General features: G+C 40.3%; 1 protein-coding gene across 2 annotated transcripts; it reads right to left on the reverse strand.

The window, feature by feature from the left end:
* Positions 1 to 30: 30 nt before the first annotated feature.
* ric8b (RIC8 guanine nucleotide exchange factor B) lies at positions 31 to 18,667 on the reverse strand. 2 transcript variants are annotated; one of them, XM_033635274.2, is made up of 10 exons: positions 18,460 to 18,667; positions 17,965 to 18,012; positions 17,241 to 17,870; positions 15,112 to 15,206; positions 12,175 to 12,325; positions 11,600 to 11,695; positions 11,220 to 11,364; positions 10,853 to 10,997; positions 10,595 to 10,714; positions 31 to 4,580 (listed from the first exon to the last, which is right to left on the reverse strand). In XM_033635274.2, the coding sequence occupies exons 1-10, from the start codon at positions 18,541 to 18,543 to the stop codon at positions 4,475 to 4,477; spliced, it is 1,620 nt and encodes a 539-aa protein (XP_033491165.1). In that variant the 5' UTR covers positions 18,544 to 18,667; the 3' UTR covers positions 31 to 4,474. The 2 variants fall into 2 exon arrangements, with proteins under 2 accessions (XP_033491165.1, XP_033491164.1); XM_033635273.2 differs by having other exon boundaries at positions 11,600 to 11,698.
* Positions 18,668 to 19,728: the final 1,061 nt, after the last annotated feature.

Raw genomic sequence — 19,728 nt, forward strand, 5'->3', positions numbered from 1 at the left:
ATGTAGTTTACATCCAAAAATGACAACTACTCTTATTCTCCAGTTTATTAACGTATCAGTGTAAATAAATGTGGTGCTATTTACAGTATTTAAAGAATGTGCAAAAACAAAAAACAGAATTACTGTAACATATTCTTTCCAGATGGAGAAGTGATCAGCATGCAATTTCATTTATCCCTCTATGATTGTGGAGGAAACAGAAGGCGTTACACAGGAGCACACAAGTAAACAAAAAAATATTATTCTACAGATGCATGACAAATTTTAAGGGAAAAAGCTAAAGAAATGAGCATTGAGACGTAAGAAATGGTGACTAAACGGTTTGGAAAGTATTAACGTTTTGCGAAACTTGTGCTCTGGCCTTTGTAGTCATCAGACTTCTATTTTAAAGGGCACCAAAATTGTTCTGGAGGCTTGTGGTGGCCTAATACCTCACTGAAACACTTAAAGGGTAACATTGTGTTTTTAAACCTGGACCTTATTTTCCCATGTTTTTGTGTCTAAGTGACTAATAGGAACAACATTTTTTATTTTGGTCCAGTATTTAACGAGAAGTCTGCAGCCAGCAGCAGTGGAACAAGCTACAATGTAACCACATGGGGCATTTGTGCACCATCTGCATCAACATAGAGCCTACGTCGTACCCTACGCCAAAACTTGAGGAGCACCTCCCCAGAAATATAACTACACCTCACGGCAATGCAGACCATCTGTCTATTTTTGTAAGCTGAAACCATTTCCCTCAGTGGAAACAAAGCTTTTGTTTACTTTTATTTCACAGATAAAAAGCAATACATTTTGAAGACAAAGCCTCAACAAAATAGCATTTTTAAGTCTCAGGTGTGATTTATCCTAGCTTCATATGAGCGGAGGAAAAGCCCGCTAGCGGCTAGGCTAATTTACACAATGTAAAATGGGATAGGCTTGTGCTAATAACGTTAGCATGTTGTATTTATGGGGAAAATGTGCCAGATAAAGACAAATGGTTTGTCTGTGTATACTGCGTGTTATAGTGAAGCCAATTTGTGTATTTGTGTTTGGAATAGTCACTATTAAGCCATGTTTAATGTGTGTTTTGAATCAACTAAACTTCACAGAAAACCTGCCACCGACCAGTGTTTTGGAGGTGTAGCTGCAGAGTGACACAGACAAACTACCGTACAAGTATAAATGCTCACGATGGCATAGGCCACGTCATAGACTCTGCATAGAGCTGACGTACAAGTATAAATCCTGCTTAAATGTCAATCAACATTATGGAAAGGATCCTTTTCGTCTAACCAGGAACAGACTCGTAAAAGAAAGAAACACCAATTTTAGCATGTATAGTGCCAACATATTTTCAAATCTAACTGGGTGATTCAGGGCTGTGTCTGGTTAAACAAATAGGATCTTCATCTAAACAAAAAAGTCCAACTTTGCAGGGATACTTCCCATATTGTTCTCAGACATGTAGCATAACAATCTGAGGCTGTCAGTGGCAAAAAACAGCACTTTTGGAGAACTTAAACTGACTGTGTGCAATGCCCCGAGTGGTTACACTTCAGCCTGCTTTGCCCCTGCTGGCTGCAGCCCTCTCGCTATACTGGACCAGTTTCAAAAACTGTTCTTCCCATTAGTCACTTGTACACAAACACATGACAGAATAGGGTCAGGTTTAAATATACACAAGTTAGCCTTTAAAGTTGGTTTCCCCTTTAATTTGTGACTCATCTATATATCTGACCTTTCACGACTTAACAAGTAGAAAAAAAATTAGTCACATGTAATTCAAAAGGTGACTCAAAGTCTTCTGTGCCTGTGTAAGGCCGACTCCAGGCAATTTAAATATTCCTTTTAATCCACTTATCTGAGTTACTGTGTGTGTGTGAGTAGGCAGTGGTGGTGACTCACAGGTCAAGTGAAACAAACATGTGCTCATCATGATTATTCACTATTAATCCAGTGAACTGTCACCGATTCCCGTAATAATGACACATGTTCTCTGGGTATAGTAATATTCTATTTCTCTGGATTGTAATCAGCTTTTTTTTTTTTTTTATACATCAAACGTCAGTAATCTGAGGCAGGGTTTCAGTTCGGAGGCCAAATCTGTTGTGTAGTTGTAGCCAAACATGCAGCTTGTTTCAGAATTGGCAGCTTTTATATTAAATTAATGTTTTACCAACACAAAGAAATATTACTTAGTTCATACAGACACTAAACATGTGGATTTGTATAAAATTAGCAAAAATTTCAATCTAGAAAAAGAAAAAAAAATATCACATCACCGAAACCTGATTTAACATCATGCACATTTGGCAAAAATAAAATAGATTAGAAAACAATCATTGTAGTTTAGACATTTCTTTGTCAAGAGTCCACAACAGGCAGAAACTATCTGTTTACTATCATCCAGCACAAGAAAATGTTGCATCGCTCTAATCAAATTCCTCATTTTACATGAAAGGAAGTGCTCTCGTCCAAAACACCTTTTCAGTGACAGTAAACCTGTAAACCAAGCCCTGAATTCAGAAGGTTTCCTTGGTGACTAACTGGTGTGCAACATTCATGATAATTACACAACCAAACACAGACTCACTGTGAGCAAATTAAATCTATCACACACCGACACGGCCCCATTTCTAAATATACATCAATCCTGTGGTCCATCTTGGACAGGCCCCATGATTTTAAACCAACAGTTTTCAATGATTTTATGTTTAAATGTGTGTGTGTGTGTGTGTGTGTGTGTGTGTGTGTGTGTGTGTGTAATGTGCACTTGAATCATCTAGATATACAAAATCATCATGTCGCAGAGAAAAACAAAATCAGATAAACATAAAAAAAGTGTAAAACAAAAAGCAGAGGTGAAGGAATGATTATTCAGACCCAATGACACTTTGAACAAACTATAATAACAGTGCTTTCAGTGAGATACACATGATCCAGCAAAGAATTATATTATTACCTCTATTTCTTTCTTTTTTTTTTTTTTTCTTAAACTCAAGGAGCGGTAAAGTAAATGAGGAAGGTGCAACAGTAACCATGGAGGCCTCCTACGCATTACGATGCCACTGTTTGTTGAGTCTTTCAGCCGTGCATCAAGTCCACTTCCACTGTGGTGGTGAACGTCTCACTGCTGTGACAGGGCCTCATGATGAGCTGTGTCCCAGTTCAGGGCTGGATCACCAGAAGTCATATTTCTAGACTGAGTTAATATCGTGATACCAGGATTTGAACTTTGATTCCAGTATAAAAAAATGACACTCAATGCCTCTTTTGATACCACAGCAAAATGACAAAAAGCTCATAAACTAGGATATTTTTTTTCTTTTTTTCATAACCTTGGATTGAAAACCTGATTGTAGATCTGTTTTTTGTCACTTTGCTAATTTTGATACTATCAAATGTGTAATTAACGGAGATCGTATTGTTTGAAACACTTGCTATCGATAAAGTATTACAGTATTTATACTTCTGACAACCGTACGCCAGGTTCACACTGGATGCGGAAGCACAGCGATTTTCTGTGGAGTGCTGCCCCCTTTCTTTCCGTGCTTATGTTCAGCGATTAAGCTGTTCACACAAGATGCACTGTGGCCCCGAGCACCACAGCCAGCATGCGATCTGCAGCGATAGTTTAGGGCATCTGGTCTATTTTTTTCTGCAAGCAAATCTGGTAAGAAAACACACTGATAATCTAGTATGAACAATATAAAGGATATATTAGATATAATATAAAAGATCTGATACTTACTAATTATATAATATACAACTCATGCTCACTTACTTCACATATTTGTCAGTTGTGTCTGAACAGAGAGCGAGAGAGACGATCAGACACACACACAAGCAGACAGAGAGATTTATGTGTAATTAGAAAAGAGCAGATTCGCAATTTGCTTGCTGACCGGTGCTGAGAAATGCGCTTCTGGTGTGAACATGACAACTCAAAGTGCACTTCTGCATCAGTGTGAACACAACAAACATGATGACAGACTAAATACATTATAACAAGCCAACATGTTGTATAAGTAGACCTGGCATAAACGTACAGATGAATAGACGTTACGTGGATACCTTTACCATTAACCTGATACGCTACTTGCCAGTTGTGCTGCATTTGAAGGGCAACTTCCTGGTAGTACGAGTTAAAAACCGGATCCTAAATTCCAGCATTAGTTTGAGTGTCAGTGAGACTGGTCCTGACTCTAGATCCACACACTGTGCTTATATCTACCAATTTAAGTTTAAGTTAATGGAGTATGAGTTATTGGGAGGTATCAGTACAGCGCGTGTATCTACTGACTGACCATTGCTACCTCTGCTCAGTTACCGTAAACAGGTTCAGCCATCTTTAAACTCCTCTAAAGGACCCATCTTCATGGACACCTTCCTTCAAAGGATCCAGACCTTCAAATGGGACACAGCTCCAGATGTGTACGGGCCAAGTGGGCTTCGCCTGGAAAATGTGGCCTAAATGTGCAGTGCACTAATCAGAGTCTGATCCAGAGTCCTCGGGTGGATCACAGAGTGTTTCTTCGAGAGGGGCTAACGTCCCATCAGGCCTGACCCCCATCGGGCGGATCACGTTCTGCCTGTGGACACAAAGAGAAAAACTGCTGCTTAATAACTGTCCACACTTTCGGATGGTTCTGGCAATCCATGGTGTGGAATGATTTAACTGTAGTGAAGGCCAGAGAGAGAAACTTTTACCAAAACTACAGGATTTTAAACCAACACAATCTGTAAAAAATCTGGGTGTGATTCTTGACTCTGAGCTCTGTTTTATTCCACATATTAAAAACATAACAAAGGCAGGTTTCTACCACCTTAAGAATATAGCCAGAGTCCGCCCGTTTCTCTCTCAGGCCAGCACGGAGGTGCTGATGCATGCTTTTATCTCCTGTAGGTTAGATTATTGTAATGCCCTGCTCTTCTACTCTTCCCAAAAAGAGTATCTCAAATCTACAGTTATTACAGAATTCAGCTGCACGAGTGCTGACGAAGACCAGAGGGCGGGAGCACATTACACCAGTTTTAAAATTGCTGCATTGGCTCCCTGTGCGCTTCAGGATCGATTTTAAGGTTCTTTTATTAGTTTTTAAATGTCTTAACGGTCTTGGGCCTTCTTATTTATCTGACCTGCTTTTACCATATCAACCTTCGCGGACGTTGAGGTCCTCCGGCACCGGCCTTTTAACCATACCACAAGTTAGGACTAAAACACACGGGGAGGCGGCATTTAATTATTATGGCCCCTGATTGTGGAACAGCCTGCCAGAGAACCTCAGAGCTGCAGAGACTGTTGATGTTTTAAAAAAAAGGCTCAAGACTCATCTTTTTAATCAGGCTTTTAACTGATCTCTTTACTTATCTATTTTAAATTCCTCTTATAACCGATTTATCCATCTATTATCTATTTTTTATTTATTTTTTTATATTCTTACCCTTCCTCTTTTTATGTTCTTATCTCATTTAACCTTTATCTATGGTTATTTTAGTTAGCCTATAGGTTTTAGTTTTGATGCATTTTATGTCTCTGTTTTAAATCATTCTTACCTAGCTACTAACTCAATTTTACGAGCTAAATATGTTTTTGTTGGGTGGGAGGGTTGGGTTTTGTTTGGATCTTTTTGATGTTTTTAACCTCTGTGAGGCACTTTGTGTTACTGTTGTATGAAAAGTGCCATATAAATAAAGTTGATTTGATTAGTGTTGGGTACACCTGCTTCCGTTGCACAAATTAAATTCACCACAGAGTCAGTGAATTCATCGATGTAATCAGTAACATCAATGGTGTCCTCGAACTCCAATTGGCTTTGGAGGAGGCGTCGTGATCCATCCACACATCCCGACCCCCAACAACACTCCTCCCGAATACGAGCGGCAACGCTCTGTAGCCACCTCTGCACGGCACACAGCAGTGATCCAGAGCAGGAACAGGACAGCACCTCACATTCCCACTGATACACCACTCCTTTTTTCACCATAAAACACACACCTCATCCCCCTCTTTCATTAGAGTTTAGGAAAAGAGTCCCCTGGCTAAATGGCACTGTCCAGGATTTAGCCAAGTTTTGGTGAAACAAAGGACCTAACAGTTCCTGACATCCTGCTGGAAGCTTATGCGGCATGTAGGTTGGTGAGTTTATTATCCAACACCAATACAGTGGCTAGCAGGATGCTAGTTCCGCTGGTGCCCATCTTCTCCACCTTTACTCAATGTTTCTACATTTGAAAACCTCGACCTAGCTAGCTAGTAGAAGTTTGAAGAAGGAAAGGTTACAGACTTGTGAGTTGATTTCCTCAGCCCAACCAGTGACTCACAGTCACCACTATCCAATGCCAACCACAAAAAGCACCACCAACACTTACAAAATAGACCTAAGAGCATAAATTTAGCACGAATTCAGAGAAAACATCTGCACCTATGTCGAAAAATAGTGTCTGACTGTCTTCATGTATGTTTCCAATTAAAATAAAACTCGGCACCCAGGACCCTTTGTATCCACGAACAGAGGGCTTTCACTTGTACATCTTTACTCTCTTACATCCAGAACTCAAGGACCCTCACTCTACAACCCCCCACCCTGCTTCATGGACACTTTTGCCCCTGTCTGACCATCCTCTCTCCCTCTCCCCCCTCCTCTCCTCTGGCAGTTTAATTACAGGATCAGCGCTCAGACTAATCTCCTCAAAGCCACGGCTGCCCCTTCATCCTAATCCAATTATACCTGCACTGTGTGTCACCACTCCCTCCAAGATGATTTATCAGAGAATTATCCGCCAAAGATTTAAAAAGGACCCATTTGCATTCATTTGAGGAGAGATTCAAATATAAATGGCCATGTAATTCCTACTGATTCCCCCAATTACATTTAATTTATCCTGGGAAATATACAGGTTATGTAAGTTCATTAACAAGAAGGTGGAGGGGACCTGTGGTGTGGTTATATCTGAAAATATTTAAGCATTTTCTCTGTGATAAAACCAGCAAAGAGGCATCACCTGTCCACAGCCTTGTATCACTGGTGAAAGTCAGCAGGTACAGTGAGGACTAACAAGACACAACAAACAAAAACATAAAACATCATCTCTCCCAATTAGTGTAAAAATAATCCCTCCTCTCCTCCTCAGCAGTGATGGAGGACTGGGGGTCTGGCAGATGTAAGAGGGGGTGGGTGGAGGTGCAGAATATGTGCTAATTGGAGGACCAGTTAAGCAGTTAGGGGAGCACATTCTTCCAGGGCTCCGACTGATCTCCTTAGAGTCTGTACTGAGGGAGCACCTCTCCCGTCATCATCACATCTCCTTCACTGAGGAAGAGAAGAAAGAAGATGCAGCCTCGGAAAGGAATCTTCCTCTTTTGGGCACACGTGCCTCATTACAGCTCAACCCCCTCTTTGGCTTAACAATGACGAGGTCAGGTTTCTTACGTCCACACATTTGTTCGCCCCTGTCTCTTCCTTTTTCGTCCACGTTCCACCCAAATTGCTTTGTTGTTAGTTGTGCCTCTGTCTCAGTCCACTCCCTGCCTTGCCAATGACTGGCTCCTCAGAATGACAAGAATAAAGTCGGGACACGTGTTATCAAAAAACCTGAATGCGGCACATAAAAGGAACCAGGACTCTGTGTCCCAATTAGGTGATAATTAAAGGAGCGGCGATAATCATGCTGCAGTGGCGTGCCGGTTGCTTCCATTTACTCTAGCTGAATGCTGCGGCGTGCTGGAAGTCCGGGCCTAATTGAAGCTGCTGCTAACAGCAAGAGATTCTTCCTTTGATGAATCGGTTGGCAGGGAGCGAGCGCACTGTTACCTTTGTACAGGTATTGTGCTTGACTAATGTTAGCCTCTGCTCACTAGAGAAAGGTCAACACAAATACAGCAGGGCTCTCTGCAGAGCAAACAATGAATAATACGAATAATTTGAGAGGGCGAAGCAACAGTTGTTCAAACTGAGAAAGTTAATGATCTTAGTCAAGCCTTTGATAAACAATGAATTGTGTTTCTTTTGCAAAGACTTCTGTGGCTTTTTTTTTTTTGCTGTTTAACGATCTTTCTTGAGAAGCATCAATTGTGAAATTCTGGGCCTACACTGAAATTTTAAGGTGCAGTGTTTATGATTTAGGGGGATATGCTGGCAGAAATGGAATTTAAAAAGTATGTTTTCTTAGATGTATAATCTATATAAAAAAATAAGAATTACTGTGTTTGCATAACCTTTAAATGAGCTGTTTATATCTACATAGGGAGCAGGTCCTCGTCTACAGAAATCGCCATGTTTCTACAGTAGCTCAGAATGGACAAACCAAACACTGGCTCTAGATAGGGCTATTCGTTATCTCGATGTTTTAACGTGAAACTGCTTTATTCAGTGTTTTTACCAGTTTAAATCAGCAGGTCAGTTTACTTTGGAGAGACAGAGACCTCTGTGGATAATTTGACTCCCAGTAAAAACCTTCTGAATGTGAGCACACATCAGCTGGTGCTGGGCTAGTGGCCTGTGTGCAACAAACCGAACATTGTCTAGGAAACACTGGTTTGTAATGTAAAAGTACTTCATTCAGTGTTTTTACCGGTTCAAATCACCTAGTCCGTTTGTTTTGGAGACAAGAGACTTCTGTGGGTAACTCAGCTTTAGGTAAAAACCTCCTGAACAATGAACACTGAAGGAAATTTAGCCAGAAGTTCACGCTTGGAAAACTGGAGAAGATTCAGCTGGTTGCAATCTGCAGTCCTCACTGCTAAGTCTTACACACTACTCTTTTAAAATAACAATGTAGCTGATAGCTGAAGCTGATGTTTTCTTGTTGTTTATACATCATACTGTCCTCCTCCAAATATTAATGAAAAAAAGGAAAAAAAATCTGTGGTGGCCTACTTCGTAGTAAGATGCGTGTTTTTCTTTACAAAGATGAGCATATCAGCCTTGTTGCAGCTCTATTTCTCTTCTCATCCAAGATATGAGATGCAGAGCTTTACAGCTGCTCACTGAAAGTAAATGTGAAAACAAACTGTACGTGTGCACAACAGTTGCCTTTTTACGTCATGTCAAAGTCAGGTCCAGCCAGTGGTGAATCAGCAGCTTATTTGTGATGTAACTGTCTTCCAAGTCTGATCGCAAATAAATGACAGCATCTAGCCTGCGTGAAATTAATGTGACATAATATAAACATCAGCCACTGCCATTGGGGACTGTCATCTTATTTGCCAATAGGCCGTTAGAAGTCAACAAAGTGAATACTGGCAGATACCAATGTTCGCCTGATGAATCAGTGATGCTGAAACAGCCTGTCAGGGGATCTGAGGAGAGCTCAAAATACTGATATAAAACTAAAACCTATCCATTTAGTCTGGCTTTTATGAGGTGTTTTATAATTTTATGGCTTTATTAGGTTCCGGGCAGCTAAGCTCCCAGGACACTATTGTAATCCTAGGTATTATTCTTTTTCTTTCTTCTTCTGAGGAAATCATACTTCCCATGGGTGAAAATTCACCAAACTTTGCACAAAGGTCCAGTCTCATGCCAGATAAACTCAGCTGTAAACTCAAGCCAATAGTCCTGATGGTGGCGCCACAGCAAGCGTCTCAAGTTCAAAAATTTGAAAATTCACAACAAATCAACCATACGTGTTACAACCTCACAACTTTCATCAAACTGTAGCCCCAATACTGAAGAAACTTTTGTAACTTTAAACCTATTAAATACAATTTTTGCTCAATTGACATCAAACTTGGTACGGGGCATCTTCAGACTGTCCTACAAAAACTACGTTTCTCAGATTTTTGATTTATCAAAAATTGAGCCTACAGTGCATCAAAATGTTTGACTGTAAACGGTACTGTACTTGCGAAATAAATCTTCAATGTTCATGAAAAAATGACAAAATTCTAGAGTCATGGTAGATGATGTGTGGCAAATTTCAGAATTTTATCTCAAAAACTGAATTTTTGACAGCATTTTGAATTTTGCTCTAATGTGAACAATTGGAGTCAATGTATAAATGGCAATTTTAAACATCAGTTTTTCACTTATGGAGCAAATCAATCATTGTTAAAATAAATTACCAACATCTCCATGCTGTCTAGATGCAATACGTGTATTTTCAGATTTTTGTTTCGATAACTGAATTTTTTACAGTGGTTTGAAATCTGCTTTTCCATGTATGGACGGCTGCTAAACCTGCACGTCTGGCTTAGTCAGTTTGTGAAGCTACACATGAATTGTCACTGACTAATTAGCTCAGTGAGACAGAAATTGATTCTTAGTCTCAGAGGTTGTGAGTTCAAACCTCAGCTGATGCAAAAGGCAGATTGTGTTGCTAAATTCCTAAATGTCTTCCAATTCTTCTGCTTGTTGCTCAGAATTGCCTAAAAACGCCCGGACCCGACCCATCACTGCGCAGCAGCTGTGATTACTTATTTATCATCATTATTTACTTTTTCATTTTTGTCAAAACTTTGTTGACCATTGTGCTTTTTTAACATTCTACCATTTTAACAGCCTTTTAGTCAATCGCCTGTACAGCACTTTAAAGTGCACTGATAGGTGCCATTTAAGTTAAGTTTGATTGATAATAAAAAAAATTTCCAGTTTACTATATTTACCTTGACAACTTGTCAAACATATTGACAAGTTTCTGGGCTTCGTACTCCTTCTGCTCCTCCGTCATCTCTTCGATGGGGTTCGGCATTGGCTCCTCCACGTGACCAGTGATGGGGTTAATGCTGCAACAAGCAGACGAGGAAGCTTAATGTAAAGCTGCAAACAGATTCATACATTATCAATGCGTACACATTAATGTGATAAACAAGCTGACATCAGATTGTCAGGGCTTTATTTTAAGACTTGTGCAGAGCACTCACAAGGGTTTTGCAGATTTGTATTCCTCTGTGTCTGAGTCTTCATCTTCAGAGTACTGAGTCTCTCCTCTCCCTCCTGCGAGAAGTCCTCGAGCCACAAGGAGCCCTGCTGCGTTTCCATATCCTGTATACTTCAACAGGTTGTCCACTACAAGACGACACCACAAATACACAAGGTTGTGAAGTTAAATATAATAATTTAAATGTGTGATGCTGAGCCATGCTGAAGTCACAGATATGCAGTAATCATATATCTGACAGTGCCCTCCTTTATCAACTGTGCCCAACTAGAGATGTCATTCCTGCTCTTTCACTCTCATGCTTTCTCATCTGGTGTTCGTGTTCTTCCCCTGACCCAACCACTGCTCACCGCTTTCTTTGCAGAGGACAAAGAGAAACTCTGCAGCCGTCTGCTTCACACCCATGTCGACGTGTGTCATAAGGCGAACCAACTTGTTTCTGGTGGTGGTGCCAATTTCTGGCCTGATCTTCACATCTTTCAGTGGGGGAAGTACCTGTACATACAGACATTATAAATAGTTCAGATTATTGTTTTTCCATCACTATAACCAAGCTCTGACACCTAGACACTGGCTAATGAACACACACATACACACACATTAATGGCTTTAAAGGCGATTAAAATCTGGCTGAGATGTCATTACTTTACTCAGACATTTGAGGAGGGCAGCTGCTCGCCTCTCACATCACATATTTTAATATTATCTCTGTTTAAACCTGCTACTGTACCTGAGCTTTGATATATCTGCGGATCTCCCTGTGATGTCTGGATCCTTCAGTCAGAAGGCTGAGCACCGGAGTCAGACCCTCTTTGTAGTTGGAGCCCTGCTTGGAGTGACACAAACCACAAACACTTCACAAGCTGCACAAGCTGGAACAGTGGACTGATTTTAATCTGTGGTGCACAAATGGGAAACATGAGGAAGCGTGGATGAGAAACTGAATGACATGCAGTACAGCACTGTCATGTGTGGGTGTATTTAAAGGGTACAAGGTCCAGCACTGCTTTTAAATATCAGCGCACCATAGCTGGCTGGATGTGAGTCTATCTATGTTTAGTGTGTAGTTTATACATAAGCTCAAAATATTTCTGTTACGTCCTGTAGCATCAACAACAGGTGTAAATTTACTCCACTAGTGTGATGTATTATATTTCACCATTCATACTAGTTTATTTTAGGGACATATTAGAATATTAGATGAACCATTAACCACACATAAACAGATATTTTGGACAAGTAACTTTCAGTGTGTAAACAATGCTGCTGGTTCTTCCTGTATTCACCACAGAGGATGAACTTTACCTTGTCCATCCTTTTCTCCATGAAGTCTATTAACTTCTGGATTGCATCCATGTTTTTCCCACCATATATCTCCAGTCCTCCCTGGACAGGCACGTCGATTAACACGTCCAGGCAGGACACAGGCAGGTTATTCAGCAGGTTGACAGCATGGCTGCAGATTAGAAAACAGAAAAAAACTCTGAATATTGTAGATCTTTACAAAATGTTTGATATTTTACAGTGGGGTACATAAAGGGGAGACATTAAATCAGCGGGGTCTGTGAGGCTGAAGAGGTCCAAGTCCCAAAAAAAAAGGTAGGTTTAAGAAGTGAAGTAGATGATTAAAGGATGAAAGCTCTGGAACATTTTGCCTGAGACAAGTTGTTCAAAAGTCAAAGACCCCTCGTGGCAAAGGACCAAATCACCTCTTGTTTTTAATCCACATTTTGGAACAGCTGATGGGGAGCTGCCAGATGACCTCAGGGTGCGATCTGGCTCACACGGGGTAAACAGGGGCTTTTAAGTGAAGAATGATTTGATTTTACTCCCACCTGTGCCACATTGTTTAGTCTACACAAGTCTGTGTTGTCAGGACAGCAAAACACAGAAAATAAAGTTTTATAATGAATATTTTATCAAGATAATTACGTCAATCCCCAGCTAGAAAATTCTACCCTCTAAAAAGTTGGCACATTCATCAAGGCTGCCCGAGTTTTGAGATTTATCTACTTAGTCTGAATATCGACTAGACCTGCAACAATTCGATAAAATGATTCGTTGATCGACAGAAAATTAATTGCCAACTATTCTGATTATCAAATAATTGTTTTAGTATTTTTTAAGCAAAACAGCCAAAAAAATGTTGATTTTAAGTTTCTTAAATTTGAGAATTTGATGCTTTTCTTTGTCATACATGATCATTGAAAAGTTGGGGACCTTTCATGTTTCACTATGACATTTTGTTAATAAAACAATTAGAATGAAAAACAGTTGATTTTTTTCTTTCTAATTAGAAATAAAAAATAAAAGGCAGGTTAATCGATAATAAAAATAATCGTTAGTTTGACAAGTTATTTAACAATACAGCCAAGAAATTACATCACTGTATTGTAATCTGCTGCTTTTCTTTGTCAAGTTTAATAGTAAATGAAGAGTCTTTAGGTTGTGGACTTTTTTTGACATTTTATAGACCAATTAATCAATTAATTATGAAAATTATCGGCAGATTAATGGATACTGAAAGTAATCATTGGTTGCAGCCCTAATATTGATGTTACTACTGTCTAAGAAGACTTGCAATAGCTAATCAGAGACAAATAATGAGGGTAAGGTAGGAAAGAGGACCTAAATAGTGAATTTAAAAAAGGATGTTTGTGTTTGGTGAGGAAAATCTGAAATTTCTTCTTATATTCATGATGCACACTGATTTTAAAGCTGGTTCTGATTTATAAAAAGTCAAAGGCCTCAAGGCCGTTTTCTATATAAAGACAACTTTACCCGTTTACACTCCCCCACTCCACCTGTCATATAGTTATATTCAAACAAAGTAAGGTTGGTCAATGGGCCAAATTCCCACGACCAGTTGAGCCACTAACTCGACAGGTCAAGAGAAACATCAGTCTCTTTTACATGACACTATTTAAATTTCAGTTTCTGACCACAGATTCTTGGCATTCCTGCATTTAATTACCATGAGAAGAAGATACTGCTGCAGTGTTAGGATAAGAGCATCTAGAGGATGATATCCCCCAACAAGGCTCTGGCAACACATGTCTGTTTTTGCCACAAGTCACTGCAGTCTGCTATCGAACCGTAAGCTATCAGTCTCACTTTGTGGCAAGGCTAGTCTCTCACTCACAGCTGCTCTGTGGACACAGTGCTTGTCCAGAGGGGTGCTTATATGCAAATCACAGCAGGTGACAGCAGTGCATGGGTTCAAGTTAGTTTGCTGAGTGGTGGTGGAAGCACTTCGTCAGTCTGTGTGCTTTTCAATGCAAATCAGTTTCAAATAGTCTGACCAGTTTCACAGGTTGCAAAGTGCAAAGTGCCTTTATTCAATGTTCACAGTGTATCTTACTAAAGATTAAAGGGTAACTTCAGTATTTTTCAACCTTGACCCTATTTTCCCATGTTTTTGTGCCTAAGTGACTTGTGGGAACAACAGGTTTTTTTAAATGGTTCAGTATTGCACAAGATGGCTGCAGTCAGCAGTGGCAAAACAGGCTTCGATATAACCAGTCAGGGCATTTGTGCACCAACAATTTAGATCTACTAAAAGTGCTCATTTTGCCACTGACTGGCTCAGATGTTTATTGTAAGTGTCTAGAGACTAGAGACAGAGACAGACCTTTTTGTTAAAAAGGGATCTCCTTTTTGATTAACCAGAAACAGCCCCGAAATCACCACTGCCAAATTTATCAGACACCAAAGAGGTCTATCCCTGTCGGGCCCTTTAAAGCAGTGGTTCCCAACTGGTGGGTCGCTGTCCAAAGTGGGTTGTGGGCCCATTCTGAATGGACTGCAAGTGACTTTCAAACATGTCAAGTTTGAAAAAACACACATAATTTTAAAGTACAGTAAATTTCCAGCACAGAGCTTTTGTTTTCAAGTGCCGTTTTCTGCTGTAGAGTGAGTGACTATCTGACAGCTCCTTGACAGAGACAGCAAACTAGCTCAATGACATGGCCAAACACAAGTATGAGACTGAATGTATTGAACTGTGGGACCTCAAACTAATAATTAAGGAGAAATCTGGACGCCGTGGCCGGACCAGTTGGGAACCACTGTTCTAGCAGACGTAGCAGACGTAGCAGACTAAAGCCCTGACTGGTTACATCGCAGCTTGTTTGAACCAACTTCAAAACCTTTGGTTCCCTTAGTCACAAAACATGGGAAAATAGTGTACAGGTTTAAGTTACCCTTTAAAATATTAAGATCAGTAGAGGTCAGACTTCCCACCTGTGTGCTTCCTCTGTTTTCTCCTCTGTCTCAGTCTTCAGCATCAACAGATGACGCAGGATGGCAGCAATGAGTCTGAACTGGTGGTCATCCTCCTATCAAATCAAAGATGTACAAAAACATGAATTCCAAACAGACACTTTGATCGTTAAGAATTAAAGCAAAACAATGTGGGAGAAAAATACTCAAGCTACAAGGACAGGGACCTGGAAGCTCAGGCTTAACTGCAAAAACAGCTGCATCTAAATTCAATGAAGCATCACATCCAGTCTAAACTGTAAACAGAGGAGCTCTAGGAGAGCTTTTTTTGTAGATTTCAAAAAACAGGATGAGGAAGAGGAGTCTTCTACAGTATCGAAGAGGAAAGCAGGGTCAAACTTAAAAACTACAATCTCAATTTGGTGTCATCAAGACTTACACTGTCAGATGCAGCCTTTGCGGTCATGTGTCCCCTTCAGTCCAAATTGCATGAAATGTGGCAAGACCGCTAAGTTTAATGGTGATTTTCAGAAATCAGCTGTAGCTACAAACTACTGCATGATACCTACATCATGAATGGCATCAATCAAAATCAAATACTTGCCATGCAGTCCAAAAGCATATGTACCAAATAGCGTCCCATTTCATTCACAGGATATAATGACATTGCTTCTTGGCCTCTGTGTGTCTGTAGACCTTTGAGCTGCTTTAGTTTCAGGGTCCTGGTGTTGTGCATGCTGGCTCCCTGTCACACTGTCTAGGACATCTGATAGAACAGAGCCACTGTAGATGTTATCAGAATCAACTGTGATTGTCCGACTATAGCATGTCAAATTGTATGCGGTAAAGAAGACCTATCTTAAGTTGGACATTTCTGACAGTAACTAGTCTGATTTACATGTGACACACTGGTTATTACACACCCTCAATATGAAAGATAATAAAAGACAAGCACATTTTGGTGAGTGCAACCTGTCTAATCATGTCTGTGATTTCCAACTAACTGTGTATTTCATGATCAAGTTGCAAAATAAGTTTGATATGGATGAATATAAAAGGCTTCTATAAGGATGACTTTAGGTCTGTCACAATGTTTCATGGATACTGACCCCAGCAAAAATCACATCATCATCATTTTAATATTTTCAGTGAAAATTACCTTTTTTTGGCATTTTTTGCAGCCCTACTCAAAAGTTGGGCTGATATGAGGAAATGTTACATTGCTGAATATCGTATATATTGTATGTTACTTACTTAATAAATAAAAAGATATTTAAGTGTATTCAGTTCTGCCTTTCTGCCGCTTTGTATTTACTGCTAAAACACAACAAATTATTATATTAGAAAAATGAAAGGGAAATATTTTCAACATTCTTTTACTGAACAAACTGAACTGAAAGCAAAAGGCATTGAATAAAAAAATAATGATGATGAAAAAGAAAGATCTCTTTCAACTAACACAAAAAATTCCTGTGCGTAATATTGCAGTATTTCATGATGTGTTTATCACATAAGTTGACATCACAAAGCTGCAGCCCTACTCAGAAGACCATTTTGAGTTGTCATCGACAGAAAAGCACAGGTGTAAAACACTAATATTAACAACAACTGTGTACTGAAACTGGCACACCTACACGAGGACTCCCCCTACACACCTGATACTGATTTTGTCACCAATTGTCTCAGCTGCTCTGGCCCTTTAACTGGTCACAGCTTATCACGAATTAGATGAATGTCCCTGATGGTGTGTAAACTGACATGTAATGATTATCTTAATGATGCAGTGCAGAGCTTGTGCATTAAATTTGGAAGTATCTTGAGCTGCACTGTTTTAATTAAGATACTCTACATTGTATGTCACATTTACACTGACAGTAAATTACTAACAGGTCAATTGTTTTCTTCAGAGAAACGTAAAAAGGATAAATGGTTAGTAATAGATATAATTTGGCTGTTGTGGGGAGCAGGTATATGATCTCTCTGGACAAGGACAGTCTGTAATTGAGCAAATGACAGAGCCAGAAACATTTACGTTTCTGGTGATGCATACTTGATCCTCTCTTAAACCCTGTGCGCAACGACTGAGAGAACAAACCCAAATCACTAGCTTGCTGCAAGAGATTTAAAACATATAACCACAACACACTCACCTCACCACCAGAGTCAGACAGTGTGAGGTTGAACAAGGCCTTGAGTGCCTCCATTGCTCGCTCATTGTCCTCAGCAGGCATGGGCAGGGCCTGCTGATCTGGACGGGCAGCTTCATAGGGACCAACCCAGCGCACATCCAGGGTGTGCTCCAGCACCTCTGTCAGTAGTCTCACAGCATGCCATTCTCTCCTCAAAACCCCTCTCACATCAGGTCTCAGTGCAGACAGCAGGAAAAGAAGGCGCAGTGTGAACAGGCCCACCTCATGGTGCCATGTGCGGGCTGTACGCAGGCTGGCACAGAGGCCGTGAGCCAGCTGCACATCTACACTGACCTGCTGGGCGGCAGGACTGTTGTACACCACATTGCATAGGCACTTCAAGGCCTCCACCACCACCCTCTCCTCCTCCTCTGACTGGGTGTCTTCCTGAGAGTTTTTCTGGTTGTCATCTCCTTCCTCTCCAGCATTCAGCCTCGCCATGCCTCCCAGGATCAACATGCCCTCCCTGGTGGCTACAGGTGCGAGGACACGCTTGTCTCTGGACAGGATGCGGAGTGTCACCAGACATGTTTGCTGACAGCTGGGCTGCACCTGCCTCCCGAGGACTGACAACACACTCTGACACAGCTTCTGAAATGACACAGAGCGACAAAATTATAGATTTCAACATAACTGAGCTGCCCTGATGACCTAATAACCAGCTGCTCATATAACTAGTACTTACACTCCGCAGGGTTTCTTCCTTTGGGTCAAAACTGAAGGTGTGACTGTTCTGAAACAGATAAGATGCTCATTGTGGACACCAAACAACTCATATCACAAACACATATTAAAAATGCCTTATAACAAATAGCCCAAAGCCCTAGCATCTGTGAAACGGATGTGATTATTTCCCAGAGATCTCAATGAATTAGCATATCTGTGATTATATTGCTACGTAAACTCTAACGTTGGGTGTAAGTTAGTAACATGGTTTGTGAGCAGGCAGTGTTAGCATTATCAGCACTACGTTAGTGTAAACAACGTGTCCAGGTCCTGTTTGCCTCATTCGTATGCTTGGTGTAATATGTTTAACGACACATCATATGGCAGTGCTAACACGTTAGCTTATTCGGCTAAGATGTTTAGCTAACTCAAAGCGAGCTGTTTAGCTAGCTAGCTAACGTTAGCGTCGCCGTTTGTTTTGGTTAACGTGAAAACGAGTAGAGACGCCGCTTACCTCTCGATTATACTGCTGCAGAAGCTTCTCGATATCCTCTTCGTTGGCAGTTTCAAGCTGCGACACGACGGTATTCAAATCCATGGTGGATATCTGATAATAGAGTAGTTAGCTTGGTTTAGACGTGACCAATGGGTGTTGTGCAGCTAGCTAGCTAGCTGACAGGCTAGCTTAGTGGGATAGTGCCAGTCAGGTCTGCTGCTGCTGTCATCAGGGAAACTCCCCTGACTGTCTCCATCACCGGGCTCACTCCCTGTACTACAAATACATGTGCAATACAGTTTTTTTTTGTTTTGTTTTTAATTATAGCATCTAAATACTCCAATCAGCAGTCTGGTTATTGACACTGACACTGTGTTAAACATATATAAAAACAAAATGCAGTGATTTGCAATTTTGTTTTGTACTTTTTACTCCTTTTTTTTCACTTGATGCTGCAACATGCTCCAAAAAAGTTGGGACAGGAGCATCAAAAGACTTGGAAAATTGTTGAATGCTCATAAACACCCATTTGGATCATTTCACTGGCAAACATTTTAATCAGTAAAAGATTAAAGTGTCATGATTGGGTATGAAAGGGACAGCCTCGAAAGGCTCAGTTGTCCAAATGCAAGAATTGCATTTGAACCACTGTGGGCAGAACTGTGTGGGCAACCAGTCCAAAAGTTTAAGAAAAATGCTTCTCAAAGCACAGTCTCTGCACATATGGAGCAAGGCTGTAAACCAACACTGAATGTGTTATTGACTATATTGACTGTGTGTGTGTGTGTGTGTGTGTGTGTATGTGTGTTTATATGTGGGGGTGGGAGGGGCGGGTTTTCAATATGTATGTAATATTTTTGTTTGTTTTTATTCTGTGAAGCACTTTGTGCTGCATTTTTAATGTATGAAAAGTGCTATACAAATAAAGTTTGATTGATTGATTGATTGAATGACTGTGACCTTTGATCCCTCAGATGGCACTGCATTAAAAACCGATATAATTGTATAAAGCAGTGGTTCCCAAATGGTGTGCCGTGGGATTTTGTGGTAACCACACATTATTATTGCAATAGTGAACTGGGCCTATACAAAAAGTTATCAACAATTTTTTTATTGACTGTATCAGTATGTTTTGTGCGAACTAATTTCTTAATAAAGATGAAAAACTCCAGCAGAGAAATGTAATTTAATTCAGTTTAATTTAGAAAAACATTCACAGGGAACCAATCTGTCACATTCACGCGTAGGGATTATTGGCATGTGACATATCAAAAACCCTGATTGGCA

This window comes from Epinephelus lanceolatus, chromosome 5 (genome assembly GCF_041903045.1).
Source record: "Epinephelus lanceolatus isolate andai-2023 chromosome 5, ASM4190304v1, whole genome shotgun sequence".
In the NCBI taxonomy this organism is placed as follows: Eukaryota; Metazoa; Chordata; class Actinopteri; order Perciformes; family Serranidae; genus Epinephelus; species Epinephelus lanceolatus.